The 20,845-nt window shown below is 37.4% G+C and overlaps 1 protein-coding gene and 1 non-coding gene across 3 annotated transcripts in view; both read left to right on the plus strand.

Annotated features, from left to right (window-relative positions):
* The window catches only part of GMDS (GDP-mannose 4,6-dehydratase), a 631,992-nt gene that overhangs the window by 315,944 nt on the left and 295,203 nt on the right, over positions 1-20,845 (plus strand). For both annotated transcript variants that reach the window (XM_029944959.1, XM_029944958.1), the window contains exon 7: positions 7,819-7,946. In XM_029944959.1, the coding sequence (XP_029800819.1) occupies positions 7,819-7,946 (128 nt within the window). The remainder of the gene's footprint in view (positions 1-7,818; positions 7,947-20,845) is intronic.
* Positions 5,303-5,493, plus strand: LOC115297356. The gene has a single exon (XR_003911435.1). It is a non-coding gene; the product is annotated as a U2 spliceosomal RNA (small nuclear RNA).

Consider the following 20,845-nt stretch of genomic DNA (forward strand, 5'->3'; position numbering starts at 1 on the left):
GCATTTCCAGTCCAAAATTATAAATAGATGTGTATTCTCCAAAGAAGAGACCCAGGGAGCTACTCAGATTAACTGAATCAAACTTGCAGACTTAAAATAGAGAAGAAACTTATTTTATCACCTTTAAATTAACCTTTTGGAACCGGATACTCTTTGTCATGCTCATGAAAGATATATCATTTTCTTAAGATGGTATTAAAATAATATAGCGTTGTTTGATTTATGTTTTTCATTTTCTCAAATATTTTAATCTGTGATCCTTATAGTAGATTGACCCCGAAAAGATCTGCTTACTTCGTAATTCCAGAAACTTGTGAGTGATCTTATTTGGAAAAAGGATCTTTACAGATGTAATTAAATTAAGGATCTTGAGATGAGTAGATGATCCTGGATTACCAGGGTAGACTTTGAATTCAAAGACAAGTGTTCTTGAGAGACAGAGAGGTGAAGGAGATGTATGGGAGAGAATGGTGTAAAGATGCAGGAAGGATTGGAGTGATGCAGCCAGAAGCCAAGAATCAAGAATGCCTGGAACCATCAGATCCAGAAAGAGGCAAAAGAAGGTTTATCCCCTAGACTTCCCAGAAGGAGCATGGCCCTGTTAAATTTCAGACTTGTGTTTCCAAAACTGTGAGGGAATAAATTTCAGTTGTTTTACACCCTCTAGTTTGTAGTAATTTGTTATGGCAGCCACAGGATATTCATGCAGTCCCTAAAGGTTAGTTATATTTATACTTTTCTCAAACAAAATAAAATGAAACAAACAAACAAAAAAACCCCCTACGAAATTCAATTTAAAAATGTAATTAAGTGTCTGCTGGAATACAGTGTTGAAGCCCTTTTCTCTACACATGTCATCTTCTTCCTTGGCATCTGGCTATCTGGGACACAGATGTGACTCATTTGACTTGGTGTTGACAAGAGGGCGATGGCATCCTCAGGCCCACATGGTGTACTCTGCACACTGCTGGTCCCAGCTGCAGAGCTACTGGTACAAGCCATTCCCTTGCCTAGTGGTCAGGGAGGCAGCACTAGCTCCAGGCTTTGCTCTTTTTTGGTGTCTGCTGCTGATAAAATTCAGGGACTTCTCTTTCCATAGGCTCCTGGAATGAGTTAGCCTCACCCCATCCCTCATTGGCATTGCGGACTATAGACCAACTACATGTAAGATGAAGTCCATGTCCTGTGTGGTTTTACCTCCGAGCCTCAACTACAGGGCGTCCTCCCTCACTGCCTCCAGCCCACTCAGGGCTGTGGGGCATGTGTGTTGGCCCTCACACCACGGCCCATGCCCTGTAAGAGAGCCTCGCATCGCTGCTTCATGTATCTTGATGCAGCTATCCTAGGTCAGGCTAGGTGGCGTCCTAAGGAGAGCTCTCCAGACTCTCCAGCATGAAGTAGGTTGAAGCCTCCTTGTCTCGATTGGAAAAACAAAGACTCCCCTCTCCTGCCTCTGCTGGTGTCCTTCTCCACTGCCGGGGGTGGCCTAGGCACCCCCACATGCTACTTCTTTATGTCCTTTTCACAAGAACCACAGGCCACATGCCTGCCCATCAGAACATGTAAGAAACTTGGGGTTGTGACCACTCTTGGTTTTTGATACACTAAAATTATTTAGAAAATTACTTTTCCATGAAAACTTATTTTCAAATTTACTATCTTGTTACAGAATTCTATTTTGAATGATACTGATGAATATTAACTGTTTCTTTTTGACTATTTGATATAATTCTTCTTTCTCTAGACTTAGGCTAACTGTGGAGAAGGTCACATAAAAACAAATGTAAAGGAAAAAGGTTTTACTATTTTAAAAGATTTATCATGGTAAAAATATCTAAGACAATAAACATTTATAGTTAAAAAAGGACTTTACAATGATTTAGAGTTCTGTAGTCTTTGAACTATATTATCTTATTAGGTCCATAGTGTGGATTATTATCCCATTTTATAGATAAGGCAACTGAAAAATTAAGATGCTTATTTAAGGTAAAGGCACTTATAAAGGGAACAGAACTATTAATAACTCTGATAGCATATAACCTTACTTCCAGTGTTCTACTCCCAAGGCCATGTTCTTTGCCTCACCGTGGATATTAAAGCTAAAGCCTGTTTCTAGGTCCTGAGATTGTGTTCCCGTCATGTTCTTAGCCCAGAACCCTCAGTGTCCACCCAGACATGTGCTTTGGAACTTTCCCTTTACTTGAGTACTTCTTGGAGACTCAGTTTTGAATTTAAATTAATAATACTAAATTTTTAGCCAGCATATCTTGGTGTTTTTTGATGTGGCAATTTTTCTTGTATGATATATTGCCAAAGCAGAAATTCTGTTCTTTTCATTCTGTCTGAGATAGAACTCATGATCTCAGTCTTAGAACTAAGATTTGGTCTAAAATCTATCTTAATTTATTTTTTTCTTATGGATATGCATTTATGTGGCCACTCTTTTTTTTTTCCCTGTGTCAATGAGTTTACATTGAAAAAGTAATGTACAGTGGTTTAAGAAGTGTTTATTAGTGCTTTCGATGTGTGAGTCTGTACATTTGACTTTGACTATTTAGCTCTGTTCTCAACTTCAGATTTTCAAAATCAGAGAATGAAGAGCCCTAGTCATAAAAGAAGTAAGAAATGTGAACTTTTCATTGATGCTTAAATATAGATACCACTAACATTGTAATGTAATAATTATCATAATAGCTAACATTTATTGAGAACTTGCTAATCACATACCTAGATTTTCTCATTTAAACATCAAATCTACACGGTAAGTGTTGTTATTATCCTTTTTACAAATGAGGACATAATGATACTAATTCCTTACATTACAGTAATGATTTATGTTCTACAGTTTATGTTGCTTCAGATACACGAACATACCCTGTGACTTGACCTGGCACGTATCACTATACTGACAGTTTACAGAAGAGGCTATAACTTCAGAGCCGTTGAATGATTGGTGCAAGATAATAGAGCTGGACTTCGGTTAATTCATTGGGCTAACTTTTCATTTCTTGGCTTCTTCCTATCTAAGGTCTTCTGGCTTAAGGCACTTAGACATCAAGTATGTATTTAAAATAATTACGAGAGGTCCATTATCGACATGTTATAATGCACAATCACTTAATCTATTCTGAGGAGGGATACCTCCTGCAGTGAACTCTGCCTCAGTGAGATCAGCACAGGTGGGAAAGCAAGCGAGACGGGCTTGGGTCAGGCTTACCCTACTTGTCCTGACTTTTGGGAAGTTTTGCTCAGCCTCTCTGCCTCTCTTTCTCCACCTGCACACTTGGAATGGTTTGTCAAAGTGGCCTCTGAGGTCTTAAGCTAATATATAATGATTTTATATAGTTCCCTCCTAAAAAGAGCAGTGTTGTGTGATAAGGAGTAAAAAGGAAGAAAACAAATTTAAAAAGTAATAATTTTAAGCCTCTCCAAAAATTAATTAGCAAAACATGGTAGCAATAATGTTTAAAATTAATCTGAAAATGAAATTAAATAAAAAAGTTCCATTTACAATAACATCAGAGGAACAAATTTAACAAAATGAAAGCAAAAGTTAATTTCTGGAAACTTCAAAACATTGCTGAAGGAAATTTCAAAAGCCTTAAGTAAATGGGAAGACATCCTGTGTTCATAAATTAGAAGACATGATATGGTTAGGATAACTGTATCCTTTCTTTATATTGTTCTGCAGATTTAACACAATCCCTATCAAAATCTCCATTGGCCTTTTTTGTAGAAATTAACCAGTTGAACCTAAAAATCACACAGAAATTCAAGGGACTAAGAATAGGTAAAACAATCTTTAGAATGAACAAAGTCAGAAAATTCACACTTAATTGATTTTAAAACTTATCATAAAGCTAAAGTAATTAAGAATATGTGATACAATCATGAGGACAGATACATAGATCAATGGAATAGAATTGAAAGTTGGAAATAAACTCACATATTTACAATTAATTGATTTTTGACATAAGGTGCCAGGACAATACAAAGGAGGAAAGAATAAGCTTTCCAACAGGTGGGGCCAGGACAGTGTATATCCACAATGCAGATAAACGGAATTGAACCCTTTTTCATCACACCATACACAAACATTAACTGAAAAATGAATCAAAGGTCTAAATGTAAAAACAAACTCCATAAAAATTTACTTTAAAAAATTTGAGAAAATCTTTATGATCTTGGGCTAGGCAAAGCGCTCCTGGATATGACACCAAAAGCTCATACTTACTCCAAAATAGACAAATTGGACTTCATCAAAATTATAAAAACAAAAACAAACAAACAAACAAAAAAACCTTTCACATTTCAAAGGACACCATGAAGAAAGTGAAAGAGAAGCTATGGAATGCAAGGAAATATTTGGAAATTATATATCTAATAAAGGACTAGGATCCAGAATATGTAAGACAACCAACACAATTAAACAATGGGCAAAGGTCTGAATAGACATTTCTTTAAAGAAGATGTAGAGATGGCCAATAGCATGTGAAAATACAGATACCCAATATCATTGGTCATCAGAGAAATGCAAGTCAAATCCAAGCTGAGGTAACACTCAGTATTTGCTAGAAAGATTATTACCAGAAAAGATAAACCATAACAAGTGTTGGGAAGGATGTGGAAAATGAGAGCCCCAGTTCCCTGCTAGTGGGAATGTAAAATGGCAGATACTTTGGAGAACAGTTTGACAGTTCCTTAGTAGGCTAAAGGCAGAGTTACCCTGTGACCCAAAAATTCCACCTGTGGGTATATAGCCAAGAGAAATTAAAACGTGATGTCTATACAAAAATTTGTACATGAATGTCCATAGCAGCCTTAGTCACAGTCCCCAAAAGGTTGAAACAACTCAAATGTGAACCTTCTGACTGATGAATGAATAACTAAAATGTGGTATATCCACATAATAAAATATTATTTGGCCATAAAGAAAGAATGAAGTACTGATTTATGCTGTAATATAGCTGAACCTTGAAAATGTTATGCTGAAACAAAGCCAGTCACAACAGACCAAAAATTAGTCTGTTTACATATGAAATGTTCAGAATAAGCAAGTCTGTCGTGACAGAGAGCAGATAAGTGGTTGCTATGGCAAGAGAGCTTTGGGGGAAATGAGGAGTGAATGCCAAAGTATTTTGGGGGTTGCTGAAAATATTCTAAAACTGCTAATAATCATGGCTACATACTTTGTAAATGTATTAAAAACCATTCAATAATACACTTTGAATGAATTGTATGGTATGTGAATTATATCTCAAGAAAGCTGTCATAAATAATAACATTAAAAAATTAAATTTTGATCGCTTCTCGGCCTTTTGGCTAAGATGGAATGTAGTATCTGTTCTGATCAGCTTAATATCTGACGTGTCCCCTATGGGGGGACAGTATATTAGGTGAGTTTTTGGAGCCAGGAGCTGGACTAGGAGCTTGCTCCTTCCTCTCTGTGCATCACCCTGGTATTGCAGTGCTTCCAGGAGCGGTGCCCCCCTGCAAAAAATTAAATTTTGAGAACTAGATATTTCAGATAACTTTGACCATTATCCAAGACGTTTGGATGCAGATAAGGAAGCTTTCACATCTGTTAGCATGACATTCTGTCCCAGCTAGGAGGGAGCCTGGGCTTTCTCGTTACACAGTCACTCACGTAAATCCATTTTAGAATGGTCAGTTTGTATAGATTCTTTGAATCTCAGCTTCTTCACCTATAAAATGGGGGTAACGATCATTCTTAGTTCTCGGGTTTCTCTGAAAACTAAGTGAGTTTCTTCATCTAAAGAGCTCAGTGCAGTGTTAAAAGTGATAGCTGTTGTCAGTGGTCTTGAGGTCATGATCATTGCAGGCTTGTGATAAGGATTTAAAGGCAGAGGCCTGCTGGAAACTCCTGCATTGCATGTACCTGGAGCACTGTCCTTGTCTCACAGCTTAATTAGTCCCTTCATGACCTCCTGAGGAGACTCAATATAGGCTTCTTCTCTGGTGGGTGTTTCCTGACCACATTCAGCCACTGAGTTACCAGACTTAACTGTGTCTGTTCTTGCAAATCTGCCATCTTTCTTCTGGCAGCAGTGATTTATTTGTCTATCTTACCCTCTCTGTACTACTTTGAGACTAGGGGCTGCTGGTTCACTCCCACATTCCCAAGCTCAGTGCTTGGTGCTTGGTAGGTGCTCAGTTAATATTATTTGAAAGAATAAACAGTAAAGGGCAGGACCTAGATAGGTCAAACATGGTCACATGCTTCCATTAGACCCCTAAACATTTGCTTACTAGTAACGAGAATAATCTGAACTGTTTTTTGGGGGAACTTCATTTAGTGATATGACATCACAAGTTTACCTAGTATATTTGGGAGGATAGTATAGTTCTGATACTAAAATAAAAAGATAGACATCAAGAAATTTATATTTAATTATGGGTTTAAATTTATTTGCTACAAATCAATGGAGAATAAAAGATTGCTAATGGGTAGCAGATTGAGAAGGATTGCACCTATTAAATATGTCTTCATTTTGGAAGTCTCCTTTTGAAGGTGCTTTATGTTTTATAAACTGCCATGTCAAGTTGAAACTTTGGATTTATTAATGTACTCTATGAGCTGCTAAGAAAACCTGAAAATTTAGATTTCCATGGAAATCCCATTGTCATTTTTAATGATGGCATTGGTATAAATGTATATACCAAAGTTTTATAGTAGGCGATCTAGTATATGTTTTCACTTGCCCTGGGCCATCTTCTTGCCAAAATTTACTAAACCTATTTAGAAAAATTCCCCTTATCACTGTGCCAGTTTCTCTAGAAGCCAAAAGCTTTCATCATAACTAACTTCTCTGCCTAATCTGCAAAAGAACAAAGCTAAAATTATTGAAATGTGATAAATTGTGATAGTAATCTATCTAGACTGTATGAAGCCATTATTGACTTTATGTGTGTTATTACCTGTAGAATTTGGTTCTTTGTGATAACCTTACCTAGAACAGAGGCATGGGCAAAATCATCTCCAAAGTGTCTTTTATTTTGTCCTTCTTTATAATCTTTTAAAAGTGGAACCTTTCATTAAGACGAGAAAACATAAAACAGTTTCACTCCTTTCTTCATTTTATGGCACCCTTCCTTCAATCATTTCAAAATATTTGTGCAGAGTTCAGGAGTCCATTTCTGTAGAAAGCACTTAAGTAAACTTGGAAAGTGGCATTTCAGTAAGTATGGTAGAGAGAAACTTTGACTTGGAACTGTGTCATAATTTATAACTGGATAGCTTTGCAAGTTTCCAAAGAAGAATGATCACCACTTATTGGCAACCCAAATGCAATTCTTGTTGTTTCCTGTAACTAGTTATACCATGTGAGCTAAGTTACACTCCTCTCCTTTTCCCCGTGAGCTCCAAAATAGCTTTATTAATAGGAACATACGTTGTTTATGTTCTTAAAAAAAATCAGGGTGGTCTTAAATGTCTGTCTTCCATTCTGGCATTTCCCTTTATACAACTCTTTTGAATTTTCTGTTTAAAAACTGGCATTCCAATAGCTTTTCTTTGGCCTGATGCCTGAGTCACATATTGCAGCAGCAAATTAGGAATGTTAAGACATCCCCCAAAGAAAAATGTTTGTTATGAAAGGAGAGCTGATATGACACAGAGAATTAGAGCTTAACTTATCTAAATGACAGTTAGTGATCGTTTTCTTTTATTCTTATTTTAAAGGAGAGGGAGAAAGAATGAAAGAAATGCCTAAAGGCTGAGATTGGATTTGGTTCACCAAACTGTTAAATGTCAAATGTACTATCTGATAATACATGCATCCTTTTATCTCTTTTTAGGAGCTAATTTTGTTACTCGAAAAATTAGCCGGTCAGTGGCTAAGATTTACCTTGGACAATTGGAATGTTTCAGCTTGGGAAATCTGGATGCCAAACGAGATTGGGGCCATGCCAAGGACTATGTAGAGGTAGGAACTGACTCATTATGTTCTTAAAAATACCTGTATCAGTTGGTGTTTTCAATGCCAGGCCTCTAGTGGAAAAGCATGACCTAGAAGAAGTGGTAGCATATAAAATTTTGCTAATGCAGATACAGTTAAACTCATATTACTTTCAGTTTAACGCTCCATGGTTCCACTTTACATGTTGATGACACTGAATGTTATGTGGATATAGAAACCTTTCACAGTTGTTCTTTTCATTATTTAAAATGAAAGTGTCAGTCGATTGTTCCGAGGATGGATGAAAAATGTTTGAGTAGTGTTCTTTCCTTTCTAAAAGCCTCTCTCTCCTCACTTTGGGCACCTTCTCCCCACTGCCTGCTCAATATACATATAACTAATTGTGAAAAAAATTTTTAGGTATAAAGGTACAGTTCTCAGAGATTCAGAGATACTAATTTCGGTTTATATATTCTAAGACTTTGAGGTTTACATTCTTCTACTAAAGTACTCTAAAAGTGATATTCTTGTGGAAGTTTTGACTTTTGCTGCTTGAGTGTCTGGTTATTACCCTACATACTTCTCAATGTGTGACTTTACACACCAATGAATTTTGTTCATTAAATAGAGACAACGTTGTTAATAATGATACTATTGCATAATACTGGATATGGTTAAAGGGTAATTCAAATTCTCACTCTTGGGATTTATCTGCACATTAAATTCTGGTCTGGATTAGGTGCATTACATGTATAAGTCATGTGATTTTTCTTTAAGGAAATGGCTATATTTTACCTTTCCCTGATCAATATGCTTTTAAATATACGTGATGAATCTGTGGCCAGACATGAAGGAGTGTGTTGGTGGCATTGTCTTCTTCCCTAGAGTCTGCTTGTCCTTGTTTAGGTGCTTACAGATTTCCTGTGCTCAGGAGACTATTTCTGTCCTTAAAGATTCCTCTCTGGGAAACCGGATCTGGCTTCCTTGTTCATTGATGCGATTCAAAAAGAAACTTGAACATTTATGAAAGAAAGCAAACAAGTAGTTTACTTGCTAACACAGAGGTTAATTTTGGCAGTGTTCTTATTTTTGTTCAGAACAATTAAAAATGTGTACTTTAACACCTAATACTGATTTATATTATGGAAAAAGAATAGCTCTGAATTTGAATTTTGAACAGCAGAACATTTAGATAATTTCAGTATGTTCTTTGAAGCTGTCATTAAAAAGAGGCATTTTATGATAGTAGGTGTTAGATATATCCTAAGAACATTATATTAAAAAATATATAAGGCCACCTTTTCAGAAATTTAAGAAGTAGAAGAAAGGAGATGTTAAAGCTGAAGCTCTGTTTTGTGTAACATATATGGCCTTACGTACTTAAAAATATGAGGCAAGTTTTATAAAAATGAATACCTTATTTTTTCAAAAATATCATTCTAGCTTTCTGCATATGCTTAGAGCTATAGATAACTGTATAGTTGTCCTTCTTTATCCAAACTCTTGTTCTCCAAATTCAGAACCAAATCAAATTTCATTCTATTTAATTTTGTTTTTTTGCACCAGGATAAAAAATGAAGTTTGTATTAGAACTCAGAAATAGATTTTGATAGAGAAACCTGTGCCAAATCTTCATAATGCTTATTACCAGTTATGTCTATTTTTCTCTTTGTATTTCTGTATTTTCCATATAGTTGAAATGAATATAAACTTTTCAGTCAGAAAAAAATGAATGACATTGTTAAAATAAGCAAAAAAGTATTTAAAAAATTTATGACACTATTAAATACGTAAGTAATGAGTAGGTCTTTTGTGAGCTCAGTGGATCTGGAAGAAGGACCCTGGTATCATCTCATTCCCAAAATGCCAGGACTAGTACTGGTCCTGGGTATAGCTCGAATCTTGAAACAAAGGGGCCACATTTGTATTCATTTAAAATATAAGCATTTTATACGCATTTTGGCTCAAATTCTTCAAAAAAGTCTTCCCAAATGCCATTTTGAAGATTCTTTGACAAGGTGTTGTCAGTACAGTAAACCTAAGAACCCAAAACATCCTTGCAAGAATAAAGTGTTCTGGCCTTTCAGTAAGAATGTAAAATTGTCAGATTTTATAGAGAAACAGACAAACAAAATTAAGTCATTCTCATTGGCATTCAAGACCTGGTTTGTTCCACAGTACAAGTAGTTTTCACTACGTAGGACTCCCCAGAGGTTCAGACAGTAACACATACTGATAATGTAAGAAGCATTGTATACTTCTCATTAATAGGTCCTGAAAGATGTCTAAATGTAAACTTGTTGATTTCTGAAAAACTACCATTATTAAGTAAGAATACATAGTTTGCTATTTCCATTTTAAGAAATGTTACCCTCCCTTGCATTTCTAAATGTATTAAAATAAGGTTACTTCACAGACTTATGACTAAAAGTAGATGTTGCCGAAATCAAAATCAACAAGCATAAGAATGAAAAAAGGGAAGCATTGTTTGTTTAAAGTGCATGTGCATCCTGGCGCTATAATCAGCTTTAGAATAAAGAAGTCTTGGCAAGTACAGATCAAACAAGTCATAATAGCATCTTATTTACACACGTTTTAATTATATACTCTTTCTCATTTATACACAAACATATTGTACTGGTGAATCTTTAGATTAAGTGACATACTTTTTTATTTATGGATGAACTTCCATAATGTAGAGAGCATTTGATGAACAGAGCTGTGTCAGTGATTTGTTCCCCAGTCTTAGAACTTTATATCTCAGTTTACCCATCTGTGAAAAGGGCATAATAACAACCCTGTAAAAAATTAGCATTAATGGGCTGTACATTCATGATTAGAATCTACTTCTGTCTTGTAAACATTTTTGCAATAATTTATACAAAGCCGTTTCCCGATGCTGATTCAGGTTCATTAACATCCATTTGTAATCTTGTTTCCTAGATCAAAATGATTTAAAACTTAAATTGAGTGGGTAGGAGGTATTTCAACTTGAAGTGAAGAATATAAAAACTATATTAAATCATACTGTACTTCAGAATAAACAAGTAATGTACAGTTACATCTTTTCTAATGATGTTTATTATAAACATTTAAAACATATAGGATTGTTGAATGAATTTTACCATGAACAGCCCACCACCCAGATCCTATTAATTAGTATCTACAATTAATGTTGCAATTTGAGAAAAAGTATTACTGTTTAAAAACTACTCTGTAGTGCTAATGGCTCAGAGCTCTACTCAATTTACACAAACACAGGTTATCAAGAACTTGTACTTCTTATAGGATATAGTCAGTTGATAATTCAAACTTTTAAAATATTTTTATCTTCTTAAATAATTATGTGACACCATCATACTCCTTTCATGCCTGCCTCTGTCCACACGTATTGAACCACTGTATTCGTGAGAACACATTGGGGGCTGTATTCCATATTCAGACAAGCTTAGGAGGCCAGCACGGTACCAGAGGTGCCTGAAACCTGCAGAGGAGAGGACCTCTAACTTCTCCAGCAGGCACTGTTCTTTCCACACACCTTCTGCCGAGTACCTACCACAGTCATGTTTCCAGCTGCTGCACATGACTGTCTTCTCATCTTTGTCTAAAGCCAAATAAGCTTGCACAATGCTAAACTGCACAAAGGTAAGTAGATTTCTTTATCATGGACTGACTTCTCAAGACTTAGGATATATGAATGCACTACAGCCTGCTAAGATTAATAAAGTGTTTCTCAAACTTATTTAACTTTGCCACCCTTTTATATATATATTATATATATATATATATAATATACATATATAAATATATAAACATTAGCAGTGAAGAGTTGGAAAATGGCACCATATGTTTAAAATTGATGGTAACAGTTTAGTTAGCAAGGTCCCAGTGTGATCCTCCCTTGATAAAACTAGCTAGAACACAACAATAGCTGGAAAATACGGAATGATGGCCTAATTGATAAGAGCTGGACTGGAAATATTTTTAAGCTTTTATCACTCACAAGAGGGTCCTTAGTCTTGGGATACATGAGTAATCAAGTGACTCAAGTCTGAGCTTTTTCCAAGACTCAGCAAAAGCCATTTTAAAAATACAGTGAGGTTTTACTACCAACAACTGACCCTACAGAGGCTCCTGAAGAGTTCTTCTGTTCTAAAGGCAATCCAGGGCACATTCAAATTACGGGGAGAGGGGGCGGATTTTTGAGACTCATCTGAATTTTAATATAATAGTCCATTTTCTTCAAACACACCGTCTACCTCTTTGCCTAATACAGTCAATATAATGAGTTCAGCAAGATCTGATCATCGCTGCCTCAGCTACACGCTATATTGACTGTATTAGGCAAAGATGTAGAGGGTGTGTTTGAAGAAAATGGATCGTTAGATGTCCATCCCTCTCTGTCCATTGTCTTCTATGTGAGTTAACTTTTCTTACAACTTTCAGTTCTCAGCTGATAAAAGAGACCAGGGCAAAGCCAGTGAGCCTCTGGCAGTGGGGAAAGTGTACTGTTGACAGAGCTGGGCGAATTAGCCAATGTTTCCCCCTTCTTTCTAATTCATCTGTCAGTCTGTTGCTAGCATTGTGCATCCTGTGTTTATTCACACAAATTTGGAAAGAAAGGATGCCATTTAAACTTTCTAAGATTTTATTTAAGAGAAAGCTTACTAGTTGCAACAATATCAACAAATTGGTTTTTTTTTTCTTTTTTATGTTCAGCAGAATAGCTCAATTACTTGCTGTGTTTGAGTTCTCTAAAGTGTTCATGGTATCAGAATCTATTCTGTAGTAAGGCCTCACTAAACAGCAATGCAGAAAGTCATAGTTGCCTTATGTCCCCTGGCTAGGTCTTGTGTGGTTGGGGAGGATATCAGAGGAGTGGGTGTACCCCCCAAATCTCCAGAAACTCCAGACTGTTTAAATTGCTGTCTCAGGGGATGAAGACTACACCATCCAAATTTCTAAGATGAATTTATTCATCAAGTTTTCATCCACAGATAGTTTAGAAACAAGGAGGTGGATGCATTTTTAGATATTTTCAGTTGTATTTTAAAAATCTAAAACTGAGCGTCTGACATAAAATTGGATAAAGTACTTCTTGGCAAATGTGTATAAGTGTGTGTATGAGGAGGGAAAGAATGAAAATGAATATAGAGCGGAGTTGCCTATTCAGGAGATACAGTGCCTGTGGAAACGGATTATGAAACTTTGTGTAAATGCCATTTAAGTTCTGATGGGTAGCAATTAACCACATTAAGGTGGAAGCTTGTACTCCACCCTTGACTCACTCTCACGATGCTAAGTGTCATCACACCACTGTGGGACACGAAACGATGGCTTGTACCTAAGAAAGCCCTGGTTCTATTCTTGAAAGCAGTCCTAGGAGAACAGTGCGAAAAGCCGCCTGTGCCTCTTAGATTATGACGCCCATTGACTTACATGTAGAGCGTACCGTGAGGTTCCGCAAGCTTTCTCCGTCCACTGCGGGGCAGGCCTGCCTGGTCCCGGTGTGCTGGCCCTCATCCTGGCCCAGCTGCCCTTCCTCCGGCTCTCCTCTGTCCTTCCTGCTTCTCTCCTTTCACTGGCCTCCCACTTCACATCTGCTTCCACCCACAAATGAAAACTGGCTATTTAACTTTAATAACAAGACTATTCATGTGATATAGATGTAATTGCCTCTTTTAAAATATGACATCACCTAATTTAGTGATGAATTTGCCTGTAGAAGGTACATATCCTTAATATTAAATGCTTCATTTTTATACTAGCACACTCTGGAAAGAACAGAAAGTATTTGCAATGAAGTTAGTCTTTCCTACTTTCATGTGACTCATGCCCAGAAATGCCCATAAATTAATATCTGTCTCATACACTCACACACTCACACACACACCTCTACACACACAGAGGAAAAAAATCCTCATTTTTACACTCATTCTTAACTACTGTTTGGTTTCATCCTACTTATCTGCTTCATTCACTGGAAATCATTTACTAAAATTATGTGTTTTGTTCTCACAGAGCCTGGCCCTGTGGCCCTTTTCTGTAGCTTTCTCAGACCACTTGAGAGCCTCTTACTGCCCTCAGGATCCCAGACTCCAGGTTCACAGTACAAGCGTGTTAATTTTGCCTTTATATTCAAAACCACAAGCAAAATCCTCTTCCAGATAGAATATTCTGTACGGCAAAGGCATGGATTTATTTTCTGCTTCTGTGCACCACACTAGAATATCTCTTCCGCTTATTCTCTGCAGTGAAGTGTCAAAGATTCTCCTTATCTTTTCTTTCTAGAGAAGGAAAAAATTTTTGATCCCCTCTGTGAGTGTTGGATCTTTTGCATTTGTGAGATCAGTTATTTCTTTTTCTACATATTGAGTTTAGTAAAATGGGGATACCTGATGGCTTTGTAGAGCAGTTATATCTGAAGTCAAGGATGTCTCTGTGGTAGATACCTTAATCTGTCCCACTCATGATCTGCTTGCCCAGGGCAGCGATTGTGAGACCAAGAGGCAGATACCTTTTTGGACTGTCTTGGGAGATGCTGTACAGGAATGAAATGTCTGCCACTTTGACTTGCTAGTTAAATACCTTTAAATGGGTTTATTCCATGACTTTGATGTTCTTTATGCTATGCCTTATTGTGGTTCAAGAATAATCAAAAGCCATTGTCCTCTTGGGATTAGATTTCCAAAGAGTTTTCCTAGGTAGTTTTTGCCATTGTTTGAGAAACTGGATGTATCATGCATGCAAGCTAAATATGCCCCAAATGGATGAATTTGAGATACCATTAAGCTAAGATCCCTTTTTCATTTTAGGAAAGATAGACTGGGGCTTCACCCAAGCCAAGTTACTGTACAGTTTTACAGAAGTAGAATTACTTAAAGGCAAAATTGAGAAACCTTTTGTAAAATTGTACGTGTATTGTTGACTTGAGTCTTCCATGGAAATCAATAGTAAAGTTCCTAAAGAAAGAGATGAAATTACTCCTTAAAATAGCTTCCCAGCTACCTCTCAAAGTCATGTAAAATATTTGAGATCAACTCTGTTATGTCTTCTCATTATAAGGAGAATGGTTAGGTTTAACTCATTACTGTTTATTAGTTCATGAAGAATCTAAGTAAATTAAGATCTCTGAGAATACAACCATTCCTCCACAAACATAGGCTATGACGTGGTTAGTTGGCTAGTATCAGTCTCTCTCCAAGAAGCTCCTTGAAGGCAGGAACTGGCTATTATTCCTCTTTATCATAATTGTGCCTCACAACATGTCTGGCACGGAATGGCAGATGCCCAATAAATACTCTCCCAATTTGACCATTTCTTTATACAGTTTATAAAAATGAATATGGATATAGGAAATGTGTTTTATTCCTCTCATTACTAAAAGATTATTTTCTAAACTTAGCATAAGACATTCTCTACTGAATATGATCTTAACCATATTTTAGGTTTTAATTGTGATGGATTTACTTGATTCCAGGCAAGTAATGTTTTCAAGGAATTTTCTTTCTTGTTACATGCAGACCATAAAGGAAAACTGAATAGTGCCCATATGTTCTTGTACTGTGGTAAGTTTCCCAATTATCTGCAGATTCGACCATCATTAGACTTTATTCCTATTTATAAAGGAAGGAAATTTGAGCAGATAGAAGAAGTAGAATGAAATACTGATATACTGGTCCTGATTTACCAAACAATTTTCATAATCACAAAAATAGCTTTGGCTTACAAGATCAAGTGCCCCTCTGCATGACTGGTAACTCTGAAATCTGCTCACTCAAAACCCTCTTTACTTGTGTGGTCCTCACTGTGTTTTATCATAGTTTTCAAGTCTCTCAGTTCAGGATTCTTCTAGATAAAGCAGGGTTTCTATCACAAGTTCTATTGTTTTGTAAAACTTTCACCCTTCCTTTCCTTCCCCCTTCTTGTCTCCCCTCCAAGCCCACAGTACCCCCGCAACTCCCCACACACACATGCACACATACACGTGTTAGGAGCAGGTCACTTTCTAAAAATAGGACTTTGTTTTTGAATACATATAAAAGTTAAAGATTCTTATATGGAGATCTATGATATTAGCTGTAGAAAACCTACATAAACTGTGTAGCTAGCAGAAAAGAGAACTATTCTACAGTATCTTTTTGGGTTCTCCAAGTGTGTAATTTCATTTCCTCCCCTGGCTGTACAGATCCCTGTTCCCAGGTCCATCCTCCAGCTTCTGACTCACACAGTGGAGTGGTGAGCTTCTGCCCCAGCGGCAATGGTGTGTGGGCTGCCTGGGTGGAGCCTGGAGGAGGCAGGTTGCATTCCAGGAAGGTGACCGAGGCCCTTGCCTCTTGGCCATTCTGTCACCATGTCCACACTATACAAACACTCATCCTGGGTGTGGCACTTGATTCTTTCTTCTTGCCAGTGCAAAGGCAAATATCAGAATCCTGGAGGTTTCATGGCATCATATGTTTTTTCTTACAATATCTCCTTTAGGTCAAGAATTACTTGCTCATTTTCACTGGATCTTAAATTTCAAGTTTGAAAACAGAATACAAAGAGCTTTCACAAGACCTTTTATTCTTTTTAACCCCCTGAAGTTATCCTCTTGTATGTGTGTAGTGCTTTATCGTTTACATCTTTGGATTCAATTCTCCCAATAAATCTTAGTCAGTGATTAGGAGGGGAGGAACTATTATTTGCATTTTCCATATGAAAAAGCTGGCTTGGCGAAGAGACGCCGTGGCCTTCATCGAACACGGCTCTTGAGCACGGCCCTCCACGAGGGGCCGCACAGAGGTCCTGGCTTAATTCTTGGTGTAGTAAGTCCTTCTTGTGAGGTTCCAAAGCCTTTTTTTTTTTTTACTCCTCTAACAAGTATACGCCTCACTAGGAATTACAAATTAACTAGCATTTTTACTACTGGCCTTCTGTGGATAAAAGAACACAAAAAAGAGAAACTGAGTTAGAAAGAAACTCTAAAACATTTGAAGAGTCAAAAGTTAAAAGGCCAGATCTTCTGTTCCAAATAGGAGACTTCCTCTGCAGTATTAACTTAATAGTTGTACACTCATATAATTTGAAGAAGATATCAACTCTGTACGGGAAATACAGGTTTCACAGAAATCATTTCGTTTGATTCTTATCTTCAAAAAAACTGAAGAAGTTTGAAGAAATGGGATAGGTAGTTTAAATTCCATCACCTTTTGTCAGTAGCAGCTGAAAGCTTCATTGTAGTTAACTATCTGCTGGAGCCTTTGGGAAACCAAAGCATCATTGACTGGCTGGGCCAAATGAGTCATCTATTAAAATTATCCCTAATGAATTACCAGTTTGCTTGTTTAATTGTGCATGATGTAGGGCTCGGGGATGTTAGAAGTCTAGTGAGACTCAAAGGAATTGTGTTGGCTTAGTTAAGCATGTCAGTAGGATCTTTTCCTAACTCACGGTGCACAAACATTCCCTCTCCTCCTCCCTCCATCTCACTTTCTTTCTCTCTCTCTCTTCCTCCCTCATTCCTTCCCTCTGTCCCCGTCCCTCCTTTTCTCCTCCTTCCCCTTCCTTTCCCCTTGGTCCTTCCACCCCTTCCATCATCTCTCTCTCCCTCTCTCTTTCTCTCACTTTCTGTGGGCGGCGGAGGGGAACAGTATCAAGAGCTCTTACCTCAGAGCCTCTGTGATGGGGCTAACAGTGCCTTGACTATTAACCACCCAGCTTTGCTCAATGAAAGCCCTCTTAAAGCACGGCAAACTACTGGTGGCATGCCTTCTTTCACTTGATGTGTGCTGGGCACTATGTGAACAGCATTGTATTGTGGCTGGGTGGCTAGTGGCTTCCTCTCTTTTTCCTACAGCTCTGTTTTCCATATAGACTGGAGTAGCAAAATATCAGGATAAGAAAAAACTAAATTACATGAAAACCATGATTATCACATGTTTGTGTTAAAAAATAATTAGACAGTTTTTGCATCAGGAAGAATTTTAAGATCTTCAGGGAGAGCTTATGTTCCATCTTTGTAGCATGTTTGAGAGGTAGCTAGGCAGTCTGCTCATTTCTTCTCAAAATTCTGCTCGCTTTGGGGATCACTCTGAGCCTCCTCTTTTTTGTTACTCTCTTCCCCATCTACTTATCCACAAGGATTGACCATTTTCCCTGTAATCCTGCCACTCTTTATTTACACCCCTTTGAGTCGCTGCTGCCAGAGCCCTTATCCCAAGTTGGCTGAGCAACCTTCTCACAGACACAAAACTCTCCACATCTGATCACCGTGCTGACCTTGCTTTGTAGCCCTGAGTGCCCTTCAGAGTGCCTGAAACATAGTGTGCTCAGTGGGTGTTTTTGGAATGGAAACACCCGAGAATGAATTGATCTCAAACCAGATTAGCTTCATCGATTCATTTAATTTAAAAACTGAAGCAACTTTGTGCATCCTCCAGTCCTTTGCCCTCATCTAGCAGGTAAAACAGTTCATTATTCAGAGATATTCCCTGATAGATAGATTGAGATAAAACAGATAGTTCAGAGTCTGAACATAACTCCAGTCTTTCATGGTCTTTCCACTACAGCATCTGTCAGATAATGTGACCAACACAAGGGCTGCATGATGCGTTTTATCATAGCTGTGAAGACTCATCATCTAGGTGGTCCATGCAGCAGTTAGGGATTATACTCAGTTACAATTGACAGCTTACTAGGGGTCACTTTTTACTCACCACTGGAAATCCAGAGCCAGAGGCAAGCACTGCACAGTTCATAGATTCCAGGGCCAAATATCTGATTATGACTCTGGGGTGGCAGCAGTACCAGCTGTCCTGTGCAAATCCGCTAAGGACTGTGTCAAGGAAGAGAAGGCTACAAATCTCTGGGTGACCAGCCCTAGCATTTTGTCACCCAGAGCCATGGCCCATGGCCACCCTGTTTGGTAAGGGAGATCATGAGGCCAGGTTTGTTTTCTCTCAGACTCTTTCTGGTTGAAGACAAGAGACTGGTGCTGCAGGAGACACCTGCCTGTGTCTAAGTACGCTGTTGCAAATGGCACGGTTCTGCACTGACCAGAGTGGGTGAGGGACAGAAAGAGACCTGATGGATAAGGCTCCTTTCCGTGCCTCACCCCAGAAGCTTCTGTTGGATGCTGGACCACATCTGGACTTGTGTGATTGCAAACAACCATACTAAATTCGATGTTAAAGAAGCCAGAGTGTAGACTATAGTTACTCTCTAAACTCTGTATTTAAAGGTTTATTTTTAAATAGTTTTTATTATAATTCATAGGTGCTCAGTCTAACACAAATCATATGCTATTAGCTTCCAGAATTTTGCAACAGTGCCTTATTTAAAAATTGCTAATAGCTTTTTGTCCCCATCAAGAAAACCATTCAGATCTATAGTACAGATCTGTGTTATTCCCTCCCCCCACTCCTTCCACTTACTGGTATGGATGGGAACATAATACAAAACTGTGCTTGTCTTATTTACATAAATCTCCCTGTTAGCTTTCCGTTTTACCATATCTGCATTTTTGTGTTTGACCTATTACTGCTTTTTTGGTTTTATAAAGAAAAAAAGTGCTTCCCTCAGCAGAACCATCTGGCTTTGTTTCCTGTTCCTCAGCAACTCTGCGTGTATTCTAACAAGGCCAGCCCTGTGGTTTTCCGAGTGGTGCTGTTACACTGGTGGTCTTAGAATTCAGCAGGAGTGATGGAAAAGTTACACTGTAGGCTTCTTTCAAGTCTAAAGTTTCCAAGGTGAAAAAAAATGCATATTATTGTCATTTTGACATAGCATTATTTTTTTTTCTGTTACTGAAATATAGTCTTTTAAAATGAATTACACCATTCTGTTCTTTGAGGAAGAAAATGCTTCTCAAATGTCTTTTAGATAATGGGCTACCAAATTTGCATGCCAGCAAATTGAGGTGAATGAAAATATAATTGGGACATGCTTACAATACGAAAGTTTTCTTAAAAAGTCAGTTAACAGTAACTACTTTTTTCTTAAATTGAGGTATCATTCAAATATAACAGTATAGTTGATACTTGAACAACATAGGTTGAAATGGTGTGGGTCCACTTATATACAGATTTTTTAAAATAAATACAGTACAGCACTGTATTTGCCTTATGACTTTCTTAATAGCATCTTCTTTTCTCTAGCTTCCTTTATTGTAAGGATACAGTATATAATACCTAGACAAAATATGTTAATCGACTATATATGTTATTGATAAGGCTTCTGGCTACTACTAAACTATCAGTAGTTAAAATTTGAGGGAGTCAAAATTCATAGATAAATCTTTGTGCGGGGTATTGGTGCCCCTAACCCCTGCATTGTTCAAGGGTCATCTTCTATTAGTTTCAGGCAAAACCATAATTTTTAGTATTTATGTATATTGCAAATTGATCAGGACAGTAAGTCTAGTTTAGTTAACACTCATTACCATACATAGTTACAAATTTATTCGTTTGGTGAGAACTTTTAAGATGTACTATCCTAGCAACTTTGAAACATACAATACAGTATTAGAACTATAATCATCATCCTGCACATTACAGCTCATGGCTTACTTGTAAGTAAGCTATGATGGAGCTTTATTCCTCTTGACCACCTTCACCCATTTCCCCCGCCCCCACTCGTGCCTCAGGCAGCCACCAATCTGTTCTCTATATCTTTGAGCTCAGTTTTTTGTTTCTGTTTTTGTTTAGATTCTACATACAAGTGGGATCATACAGTATTTGACTTTCTCTTTCTGATTATTTCATGTAGCATAATGCCCTCAAGTTCCTTTCATGTTGTTACAAATGGCAAGATTTTATCCGTTTCTTATAGCTAAATAATATTTGTGTGTTTTTATGTAATGGCTAGTTTTCTTAAAGGATCAAATAATTGAAGGACCAAGTAACAATAAATAACAGGAAGCCAGTTTTGTAACTGAAGGATTC

Source organism: Suricata suricatta, chromosome 7, assembly GCF_006229205.1.
Source record: "Suricata suricatta isolate VVHF042 chromosome 7, meerkat_22Aug2017_6uvM2_HiC, whole genome shotgun sequence".
Classification (NCBI taxonomy): domain Eukaryota; kingdom Metazoa; phylum Chordata; class Mammalia; order Carnivora; family Herpestidae; genus Suricata; species Suricata suricatta.